The 12,079-nt window shown below is 42.9% G+C and overlaps 1 protein-coding gene across 1 annotated transcript in view; it reads left to right on the plus strand.

The window, feature by feature from the left end:
* The window catches only part of TTLL3 (tubulin tyrosine ligase like 3), a 28,414-nt gene extending 16,760 nt beyond the window's left edge, over window positions 1-11,654 (plus strand). Inside the window, 3 exon segments of the mRNA XM_073787671.1 lie at window positions 10,061-10,390; window positions 10,392-10,497; window positions 11,165-11,654. Coding sequence (XP_073643772.1) covers window positions 10,061-10,390; window positions 10,392-10,497; window positions 11,165-11,409 — 681 coding nt within the window. The 3' untranslated portion in view covers window positions 11,410-11,654.
* Window positions 11,655-12,079: the final 425 nt, after the last annotated feature.

The following is a 12,079-nucleotide window of genomic DNA, read 5'->3' on the forward strand; positions in this document are numbered from 1 at the left end:
TCTCTTCTATGAGGCTGATGTAGGACAACAGCCCTCAAAATTATAGAAGCCCTACTGTTAACAGAGAGGGCCTGCTACCCTGTCTTTTAACTCAAAATGTGTTAAAGACTTAATCATAAGACCTACAGGTATACGCTTGGGATGCTGAAAAGACCTGCAGCTGCTTTAAAGGACCTATTAGGCATGGCTTAGATTTCTCTGAAGTTTTTTTTTTTTTGTTTTGTTTTTAGATATCATTGACGTACAACATGGTTAGCTTCAGATGTACAACATAATATTTGTATATATTGTGAAATGATCACCAGTAAGTCTAGTTAACATCTATCACCACAGTTACAAATTTTTTTTCCTTGCATTTACTTTCTCAGCAACTTTCAAGTATGCAATACAGCATTATTAACTACAGTCACCATTCTGTACCTTACATGACTTATTTATTTTGTAACTGAAAGTTTGTAACTTTTTATCCCCTTCACCCACTTTGCCCACCCACCAACTATCTTTCTCTGTATCAGTGAGTTCAGTTTGTTTTTGATTTTAGATTCCACATATAATTGAAATTATATGGTGTTTGTCTTTCTCTGTCTGACTTATTTCACTTAGCATAATGCCCTCAAGGTCTATCCACATTGCCACAAATGGCAAGATTTTCTTCTTTTTATTTATTTATTTTTTGGGGCCACGCCATGCTGCATGTGGGATCTTAGTTCCCTGACCAGGGATAGAACCCATGCCCCCTTGCAGTGGTAGCACAGAGCCTTAAACCACTGGACCACCAGGGAACTCCTGAGATTTTCTTCTTTTTAATGGCTGAGTAATAGTCCATTGTATATTTATATATACCACATTTTCGTTGTCTACTCATCCATGAGTGGACGCTTACGTTGCTTCCATGTGTTGGTTATTGTAAATAATGCTGCCATGAACATGGGCTTGCAGATATCTTTTCGAGTTAGTGTTTTCATTTCCTTCAGGTAAACACCCAGAAGTGGAATTGCTGGATCATATGGTAGTTTTATGTTTAACTTTTCAAGAAATCTCCATACTGTTTTCCATAGTGCCTGTAGCGATTTACATTCCCACCAACCATGCACAAGGGTTCCCTTTTCCTTACATCCTCGCCAACACTTGTAATATTTTGTCTTTCGGATGATAGCCATTCTAATAGGTGTAGGATGATATCTCACTGTGGCTTTGATTTGCATTTCCCTGATGATTAGTGATGTTGAGCACATATTCATGTACCTGTTGGCCATCTGTATGTCTTCTAAAAAATGTCTATATTCAGATCCTCTGCCCATTTTCTAATCAGATTGTCTTCATATATTTTGGGGACTTCCCTTGTGGTCCAGTGGATAAGACTCCGTGCTTCCACTGCAGGGGGCGTGGGTTAGATGCCTGGTCGGGGAACTAAGAACCCGCATGCCACATAGTGCAGCCCAAAAAAAAAAAAAAAAAAGATTGTGTTTGTATGTTTGGATATAAACCTCTTACAAATGATTTACAAACATTTTCTCCCATTTGGTAGGTTGTCTTTTTTTTTTTAATTTTATTTATTTTTTTATACAGCAGATTCTTATTAGTTATCCATTTTATACATATTAGTGTATACATGTCAATCCCAATCTCCCAGTTCATCCCACCACCACCGCCCCCCTGCCACCGCTTCCCCCTCTTGGTGTCCATACGTTTGTTCTCTACATCTCAATCTCAATTTCTGCCCTGCAAACCAGTTCATCTGTACCATTTTTCTAGGTTCCACATGTATGCGTTAATATACGATATTTGTTTTTCTCTTTCTGATTTATCTCACTCTGTATGACAGTCTCTAGATCCATCCACGTCTCTACAAATGACCCAATTTCATACCCTTTTATGGCTGAGTACTATTCCATTGTATATGTGTACCACATCTTTGACAGACCATTCGTCTGTCGATGGGCATTTAGGTTGCTTCCATGACCTGGCTGTTGTAAATAGTGCTGCAATGAACATTGGGGTGCATGTGTCTTTTTGAATTATGGTTTTCTCTGGGTATATGCACAGTAGTGGGATTGCTGGGTCATATGATAATTCTATTTTTAGTTTTTTAAGGAACCTCAATACTGTTCTCCATAGGGGCTGTATCAATTTACATTCCCACCAACAGTGCAGGAAGGTTCCCTTTTCTCCACACCCTCTCCAGCGTTTGTTGTTTGTAGATTTTCTGATGATGCCCATTCTAACTGGTGTGAGGTGATAACCTCATTGTAGTTTTGATTTGCATTGCTCTAATAATTAGTGATGTTGAGCACGTTTTCACGTGCTTCTTGGCCATCTGTATGTCTTCCTTAGAGAAATGTCTGTTTAGGTCTAATGCCCATTTTTGGATTGGGGTTTTCGTTTTTTGAATATTGAGCTGCAGGAGTTGTTTATATATTTTGGAGGTTAATCCTTTGTCCGTTGATTTGTTTGCAAATATTTTCTCCCGTTCTGAGGGTTGTCTTTTCGTCTTGTTTGTAGTTTCCTTTGCTGTGCAAAAGCTTTCAAGTTTCAATTGGTCCCATTTGTTTAATTGTGCTTTTATTTCCATTACTCTAGGAGGTGGATCAAAAAAGATCTTGCTGTGATTTATGTCAAAGAGTGTTCTTCCTATGTTTTCCTCTAAGAGTTTTATAGTGTCCAGTCTTACACTTAGGTCTCTAATCCATTTTGAGTTTATTTTTGTGTATGGTGTCAGGGAATGTTCTAATTTCATTCTTTTACATGTAGCTGTCCAGTTTTCTCAGCACCACTTATTGAAGAGAACTGTCTTTTCTCCATTGTATATCCTTGCCTCCTTTGTCATAGATTAGTTGACCATAGGTGCGTGGGTTTATCTCTGGGCTTTCTATCCTGTTCCATTGATCTGTATTTCTGTTTTTGTGCCAGTACCATATTGTCTTGGTTACTGTAGCTATGTAGTACAGTCTGAAGTCAGGGAGTCTGATTCCTCCAGCTCTGTATTTTTCCCTCAAGACTGCTTTGGCTATTTGGGGTCTTTTGTGTCTCCATACAAATTTTAAGAGTTTTTGTTCTAGTTCTGTAAAAAATGCCATTGGTAATTTGATAGAGATTGCATTGAATCTGTAGATTGCTTTGGGTAGCATAGTCATTTTCACAATATTGATTCTTCCAGTCCAATAACATGGTATATCTCTGAATCTGTTTGTATCATCTTTAATTTCTTTCATCAGTGTCTTATGGTTTTCTGCATACAGGTCTTTTGTCTCCCTAGGTAGGTTTATTCCTAGGTATTTTATTCTTTTTGTTGCAATGGTAAATGGGAGTGTTTCCTTAATTTCTCTTTCAGATTTTTCATCATTAGTGTATAGGAATGCAAGAGATTTCTGTGCATTAATTTTGTATCCTGCAACTTTACCAAATTCATTGATTAGCTCTAGTAGTTTTCTGGTGGCATCTTTAGGATTCTCTATGTATAGTATCATGTTATCTGCAAACAGTGACAGTTTTACTTCTTCTTTTCCAATTTGTATTCCTTTTATTTCTTTTTCTTCTCTGATTGCTGTGTCTAGGACTTCCAACACTATGTTGAATAATAGTGGTGAGAGTGGACATCCTTGTCTTGTTTCTGATCTTAGAGGAAATGTTTTCAGTTTTTCACCATTGAGAATGATGTGTGCTGTGGGTTTGTCATATATGACCTTTATTATGTTGATGAAGGTTCCCTCTTTGCCCACTTTCTGGAGAGTTTTTATTATAAATGAGTGTTGAATTTTGTCAAAAGCTTTTTCTGCATCTATTGAGATGACCATATGGTTTTTCTTCTTCAATTCGTTAATATGGTGTATCACACTGATTGATCTGTGTATATTGAAGAATCCTTGCATCCCTGAGATAAATCACACTTGATCATGGTGTATGATCTGCTTAATGTGTTGTTGGATTCTGTTTGCTAGTATTTTGTTGAGGATTTTTGCATCTATATTCATCAGTGATATTGGTCTGTAATTTTCTTTTTTTGTAATATTTTTCTCTAGTTTTGGTATCAGGGTGATGGTGGCCTCATAGAATGAGTTTGGGAGTGTTCCTTCCTCTGCAATTTTTTGGAAGAGTTTGAGCAGGATGGGTGTTAGCTCTTCTCTAAATGTTTGATACAATTCACCTGTAAAGCCATCTGTTCCTGGACTTCTGTTTGTTGGAAGATTTTTTTTTTTGCGATACACGGGCCTCTCACTGTTGTGGCCTCTCCCATTGCGGAGCACAGGCTCCGGACGCGCAGGCTCAGCGGCCATGGCTCATGGGCCCAGCCGCTCCGCGGCATGTGGGATCCCCCCGGTCCGGGACACGAACCCGTGTCCCCTGCATCGGCAGGCGGACTCTCAACCACTGCGCCACCAGGGAAGCCCTTGGAAGATTTTTAATCACAGTTTCAATGTACTTACTGTGATTGGTCTGTTCATATTTTCTGTTTCTTCCTGGTTCAGTGTTGGAAGGTTATACCCTTCTAAGAATTTGTCCATTTCGTCCAGGTTGTCCATTTTATTGGCATAGAGTTGCTTGTAGTAGTCTCTTAGGATGTTTTGTATTTCTGTGGTGTCTTTTATAACGTCTCCTTTTTCATTTCTAATTTTATTGATTTGAGTCCTCTCCCTCTTTTTCTTGAAGAGTCTGGCTAATGGTTTATCAATTTTATCTTCTCAAAGAACCAGCTTTTAGTTTTATTGATCTTTGCTATTGTTTTCTTTGTTTCTGCTCTGATCTTTATGATTTCTTTCCTTCTACTAACTTTGGGTTTTGTTTGTTCTTCTTTCTCTAGTTCCTTTAAGTGTGAGGTTAGATTGTTTGAGATTTTTCTTGTTAATTGAGGTAGGCTTGTATTGCTATAAACTTCCCTCTTAGAACTGCATTTGCTGCATCCCATAGGTTTTGGATCGTCGTGTTTTCATTGTCATTTGTCTCTAGATATTGTTTGATTTCCTCTTTGATTTCTTCAATGAACTCTTGGTTATTTAGTAACGTATTGTTTAGCCTCCATGTGTTTGTATTTTTTATGTTTTTTTCCCCTGTAATTGATTTCTAATCTCATAGCGTTGTGGTTGGAAAAGATGCTTGATATGATTTCAATTTTCTTAAATTCACCGAGGCTTGATTTGTGACCCAAGATGTGGTCTATCCTGGAGGATGTTTTGTGTGCACTTGAGAAGAAAGTGTAATCTGCTGTTTTCGGATGGAATGTCCTGTAAATATCAATTAAATCTGTCTGGTCTATTGTGTCATTTAAAGCTTGTGTTTCCTTATTAATTTTCTGTTTGGATGATCTGTCCATTGGTGTAAATGAGGTGTTAAAGTCCCCCACTATTATTGTGTTACTGTCGATTACCTCTTTTATAGCTATTAGCATTTGCCTTATGTATGGAGGTGTTCCTGTGTTGGGTGCATGTATATTTAGAATTTTTATATCTTCTTCGTCGATTGATCCCTTGAATATGTAGTGTTCTTCCTTGTCTCTTGTAACATTCTTTATTTTAAACTCTATTTTATCTGATAGGAGTATTGTTACTCCAGCTTTCTTTTGATTTCCATTTGCATGGAATATCTTTTTCCATCCCCTCATTTTCAGTCTGTATACATCCCTAGGTCTGAAGTGGGTCTCTTGTAGACAGCATATATATGGGTCTTGTTTTTGTATCCATTCAGCGAGCCTGTGTCTTTTGGTTGGAGCATTTAATCCATTCTCGTTTAAGGTAATTATAGATATGTATGTTCCTGTGAGCATTTTCTTAATTGTAATGGGTTTGTTTTTGTAGGTCCTTTTCTTCTCTTGTGTTTCCCAGTTAGAGAAGTGCCTTTAGCATTTGCTGTAGAGCTGGTTTGGTGGTGCTGAATTCTCTTAGCTTTTGCTTGTCTGCAAAGCTTTTGGTTTCTCCATCGAATGTGAATGAGATCCTTGCCAGGTAGAGTAATCTTGGTTGTAGGTTCTTCCCTTTCATCACTTTAAATATATCATGCCACTCCCTTCTGGCTTGTAGAGTTTCTGCTGAGAAATCAGCTGTTAACCTTATGGGAGTTCCCTTGTATGTTATTTGTCATTTTCCCCTTGTTGCTTTCAGTGACTTTTCTTTGTCTTTGATTTTTGTCAGTTTGATTACTATGTGTCTCAGCGTGTTTCTCCTTGGGTTTATCCTGCCTGGGACTCTCTGTGCTTCCTGGACTTGGGTGGCTGTTTCCTTTACCATGTTAGGGAAATTTTCAACTATAATCTCTTCAAATAGTTCCTTGGGTCCTTTCTCTCTCTCTCTTCTCCTTCTGGGACCCCTATCATGCGAATGTTGTTGTGTTTAATGTTGTCCCAGAGGTCTCTTAGGCTGTCTTCATTTCTTTTCATTCTTTTTTCTTTATTCTGTTCGGCAGCAGTGAATTCCACCATTCTGTCTTCCAGGTCACTTATCCGTTCTTCTGCCTCAGTTATTCTGCTATTGATTCCTTCTAGTGGATTTTTCATTTCAGTTATTGTACTGTTCATCTCTGTTTTTTTGTTCTTTAATTCTTCTAGGTCTTTGTTAAACATTTCTTGCATCTTCTCCATCTTTGCCTCCATTCTTTTTCTGAGGTCCTGGATCATCTTCACTATCATTATTCTGCAGTCTTTTTCTAGAAGGCTGCCTATCTCCACTTCATTTAGTTGTTTTTCTGGGGTTTTATCTTGTTCCTTCATCTGGTACATAGCCCTCTGCCTTTTCATCTTGTCTGTCTTTCTGTGAATGTGGTTTTTGTTCCACAGGCTGCAGGATTCTTCTTACTTCTGCTGTCTGCCCTCTGGTGGATGAGGCTATCTAAGAGGCTTGTGCAAGTTTCCTGATGGGAGGGAAGAGCTATGGGTAGAGCTGTTTGTTGCTCTGGAGGGCAGAGCTCAGTAAAACTTTAATCTACTTGTCTGCTGATGGGTGGGTTGGGTTCCCTCCCTGTTTGTTGTTTGGCCTGACGCCACCCAGCACTGGATCCTACCTGGCTCTTTGGTGGGGCTAATGGCAGACTCTGGGAGGGCTCACGCCAAGGAGTACTTCCCAGAACTTTTGCTGCCAGTGTCCTTGTCCTCACGGTGAGCCACACCCTCCCGCCCGCCTCTGCAGGAAACCCTTCAGCACTAGCAGGTAGCTCTGGTTCAGTCTCCTGTGGGGTCACTGCTCCTTCCCCTGGGTCCCGATGTGCATATTACTTTGTGTGTGCCATCCATATTGGAGTCTCTGTTTCCCCCAGTCCTGTCGAAGTCCTGCAGTCAAATCCCACTAGGCTTCAAAGCCTGATTCTCTAGGAATTCCTCCTCCCGTTGCCGGACCCCCAGGTTGGGAAGCCTGACATGGGGCTCAGAACCTTCACTCCAGTCAGTGGACTTTTGTGGTATAAGTGTTCTTCAGTCTGTGAGCCACCCACCCAGCAGTTATGGGATTTGGTTTTATTGTGATTGTGCCCTCCTGCCATCTCATTATGGCTTCTCCTTTGTCTTTGGATGTGGGGTATCTTTTTTGGTGAGTTCCAGTGTCTTCCTGTCAATGATTGTTCAGCAGTTAGTTATGATTCCGGTGCTCTCGCAAGAGGGAGTGAGCGCATGTCCTTCTACTCCACCATCTTGAACCAATCTGGTAGGTTGTCTTTTGATTTTGTTGATGATTTCCTTCACTGTGCAGAAGCTTTATAGTTTGTTTATTTTTGCTTCTGTTACTTTGCTTTTGGTGTCAAATCCAAAAAACTTTGCGAAGACTGATGTGAAGGAACTTCCTGCCTGTTTTCTTCTAGGAGTTTTATGGTTTAAGGTCTTATGTTCAAGTCTTTAATCCATTTGAGTTGATTTTTCTATATGGTGTAAGATAGTGGTCCAGTTTTATTCTTTTGCATGTGGCTGTCCAGTTTTCCTGACACTATTTATTAAAGAGACTGTATATTCTTGTCTCCTTTGTCATGAATTAATTGACCACATAAGTGTGGTTTTATTTCTGGGCTTTTAATTCTGTTCCATTGATCTGCATGTCTGTTTTTATGCCAGTATCATACTATTTTGATCACTATAGCTTTGTAATATGGTTTGAAGTCAGGAAGTGTGATGCCTCCAGCTTTGTTCTTTCTCAAGATTTCTTTGACTATTTGCGGTCTTATGTGGTTCCATACATATTTGGGGATTGATTTTTCTCTTTTTGTGAAAAATATCATTGGCATTTTGATAGGGATTGCATTGAACCTATAGATTCCTTTGGTGGTATACACATTTTAATAATATTAATTCTTCCAATTCATGAGTGCAGAATATCTTTCCATTTATTTGTGTCATCTTCAGTTTCTTTCTTCAGTGTCTTACAGTTTTCAGTGTACAGGTCTTTCACCTCCTTGGTTAAATTTATTCCTAGGTATTTTATTCTCTTTGATGTTCTTTAATCTCTTATAATCTAGAACAGCCCCACTGCTTTTTCTTCCCATATTTGGATCTTTTGAAGACACCAGGCTGGTTGTTTTACGGAACTGTCCCACATTCTGGATTTATCTGATTGTTTCCTCATGGTGGTATTTAACTTGTTCATCTGTTATCTGAATGTCCTATAAAGTAGAAGTTAGGTCACACAGCTTGATGAAGTTCAGATTACACATTTTTGGCAAGTATACTTGAGAGGTGATGCTGGGTACCTCATACAGCATCACACATTGTCGGAGTATCTCATGATTAGGGGTGCTAAGTCTGACCATGGCTTTAAGGTCTTGGCTCCCAGATCTCTCCATTGAAAGTTGCATCCTCCCCTTGGCAATGATCAGTTTCTTTGTAGGGTGATTCTTTGGCAGTGTGCAGATGACACATTTTCCTGTCATCCTTTTCACCTACTTGTTTTGATATCTAATTTTGATTCTTACCTATGGTATTAGAGTTGCAAAATGGTAAATTGCCAATTCTATCATTCCTTCTACGTTTATTAGCTGAGATTTTTCCATAAGGTTGAGCTTTGCCTCATCGACTGGGCTTTCCTTGAGCTCTGATATCTGTATTTCTTTTTTATTGAAGTATAGTTGATTTACAATGTTGTGTTAACTTCTGCTCTACAGCAAAGTGATTCAGTTATACATATACATACATTCTTTTTCATATTCTTTTCCTTTATGGTTTATTCCAGGTTATTGAATGTAGTTCCCTGTGCTATACAGTAGGACCTTGATATCTGTATTTTTAAGAAGCTCCAAGTGACTGTTTAGATAGATTCTAATCGGGATCTTTTGATGACGCAGAAAACACCTCATACTAGCTCCAGATTAAAAGGAGGGTTCCTAGGAACTTCCCTGGCAGTCCAGCGGTTAAGACTCCGTGCTTCCATGGCAAGGAGCATGGGTTCGCTCCCTGGTCAGGGAACTAAGATCCCACATGCCATGTGGTGTGGCCAAAAAATAATAATAATAAATAAAAAATAAAAGGAGATTCCTGGCAAGACACAGGGGGCTCTCCTGTGTCCAGCTGCATGAAGTACAGCTTGGCTTAATGGGAATTGAAAGTGGTACAGGAGCTCCTTTCTTGGGCTGTTTTCTCTGCCTCCGTCTGCATATTTGCTACTTCATGCCCTCCACAGAATGCCTTCTTTGAGGCTCTGCTTCCCCATGTCTTGGGTTCAGACAAGGATTTAGGCAGGCTCCAGGCCTCTTATCTGTCTGGGTGTCGTAACTCACATGCTCTCAGCAGAGAATCTGGCTCATCTCAGGAAGCTGTCCATCGGCAGCGGCCTGTGGAGGAGAACACACATTCCAGCGGCGGCTGGGCAGTTTAGGAGAGCAAGGGGTTGGAGGGGTGCAGGTGGGGGCATGGCTAAGACTTCCCCGTTCCTCTGGGTCACTCATCTCAGGGGCTCTGTGACCCTCTAGGTACTGATTCAGGCCTCCAGGCCCAGACCCCTTAAGAGACAGAGATGGGCTTTGCATTTCTCAGCCCAGAAATGTCTCCTGACCAGGTGCCCCAGAAGTTAATTATGTCTACCTGTGCTCCGAGTCCTTCCAGGCCTAGGATTCCAGCAGCACTGTCTGAGCAGGCCTCGTCTCCTCTTCTTCCTCACAGCCTGCCGTGGAGGTGCCCCAGTATGTGGGTATCCGGCTCCTAGTAGAGGGCTCCACCATCAAGAAGCCCCTGGCGATGTGTCACCGGCAAATAGAAGCCCGCCCAGCCCTCCCTCACCTGCTGACCCAGCGAGGCTCTGGGGAAGGCAAGGACTCGGGAACCCTTACCCACAGGTCAGCTTCTAGGAAAGTTGCTGGGGCCAGGAGCCTGGGGCACACTGAGAAGCCAGACTCCGCTGCCACCACCTCGGCCCCTGGAAAGGGGAAGAAAGGCAAGGCGAAAAGTGCCACAGCCCTGGTCCGCCCCAGTCTCCGGAAGTGGGACCCCCCGCAGCACGATGATGGGCTGCATTTTCACCATGACCTTTGCTAGTGGGGACAGGCATCCCCACCCCTTGAACAGATTGCCATTGAGTCTGAAGAACCCCCGGGCCCTGGGTAAGACCATTCCCCAAAACACCCCAGGGTCTCAAGGCAATTTCTTCCTGCTCTCCAAGCCCCTCCTAACCACCTGGATCTGTCCCCACCCAAGAGCCACCGGTAGTAAGTAAAAGCCACCATTTACAAAGTATTTTTAAAAAACACACAGCCAAATGAGTACTGTCCCCTCCAAAGCAGTCACTCAGCCAGGCAGTTGTGCTCATTTCAAAGATGCCAGGTCTCAGTCCCAGGTTGAGCTCTCTCCAGACCCCAAGCTTTTCCTGCTGCAGTATTCTGTCTTTGCCTCCATGCAAAGTCACCTTGTGGAAAGGAACTAATATTTGTACAGCACTTAACAGTTTACACCGTGTTGATACCTGACCAGCTCTTTTAGTCCTCACAACCTAGCGAGGTAGGTGCTATTATCCCCATTTTCCAGCTGAGGTATCAGGAAGTTTAAGGAAGTTGCCCGAGGTTGCACAGCTCAGAAGGGGCAGAGCTGGGATGCAGACCCCAGGTCTGTTGGACTCCAAACCCTGTGTTCTTCCCACAGCCTCTGGAGAAGGAACCGGGTGGGCCCCATCTGCCCTCACACACCCCAGCCGTCAGCTCCCCCTGCCTCCCCGCCCTCCATGCACACCTGGAGGGGCAGCTGGTCAGCTTGGGGCTCCCCAGGCCCTCGCAGCCCATCACCACTTCCCCACCCTCCACAGCACGGCCCAGCTGCCTTCTCCCCGTGTGCTCCGACCCCAGGGGCGGGGCCTCAGACTACAGCACAGCAGGCTGGTGGGCTCTGAGGCCCTGTCGACCACAGGCAAGGCCTTGATGACTCTACCTACTGCCAAGGTTTTGATTTCCCTCCCACCTAACCCTGAGCTCAAGCTGGCACCCAACGCCCTGAAACCAAGAAAGGTGGGCCTCGAACGGTGACCCATACCCTGGTGGGCAATGCTGAGAACTGGGGTTAGGGCTGGAAGGGCAGAGGTAGAGGGTAGCTCCCAGGCTGGCCTGAGCCCCAAGGGAAGGGCTTGTATCCCTCAGAACCCCCTTCCTGAACAGATTCCTGATCTTCTCTCCTCCTTTCACACCGAGGCTCTTGCTCCCCAGTGCTTTCATGGTCCCCCACTTGGAAGTAACTTGTGCTCTCAACGCTTTGAAGTTGGAAATCTTCCTAGCACCCGTAGGAAGATCAAGGCCAAAGGCAACTTCAAGGCCAGACTCTGCGACAAACCCAAGGCTGAGACACGCCTCATGGCGACACTGAGCCTTCCGGGACCCCTGCCCCTTATCAGTGCACACCAGGGTCTGGGGGGCGTGAGGGACGTGTGGCTACAGAAGTCCTTGCTTCGATCGTCACTGCCCTCATCCTGGACGCAGCACCAAGTAAAAAAGCAAATGAAGTATTTGAGGCTTGGCTCCTTTTCTCTTAGAGGGTGAAGAGAGAGTAGGGTGCGGCTCTGTACCCCAAGGTCCAGAACAAGAGCTAGAGGCCAATCAGCAACTCCTCCACAAAGCAAGGCCCAGAATTCCCATCCAGTGACAGACATGAGGCATCCTGTCCAGGGACTCCCCTGGCATCTCTGATCTCGGGGTGGGAGGA

This window comes from Tursiops truncatus, chromosome 10 (genome assembly GCF_011762595.2).
Source record: "Tursiops truncatus isolate mTurTru1 chromosome 10, mTurTru1.mat.Y, whole genome shotgun sequence".
Lineage (NCBI taxonomy): Eukaryota > Metazoa > Chordata > Mammalia > Artiodactyla > Delphinidae > Tursiops > Tursiops truncatus.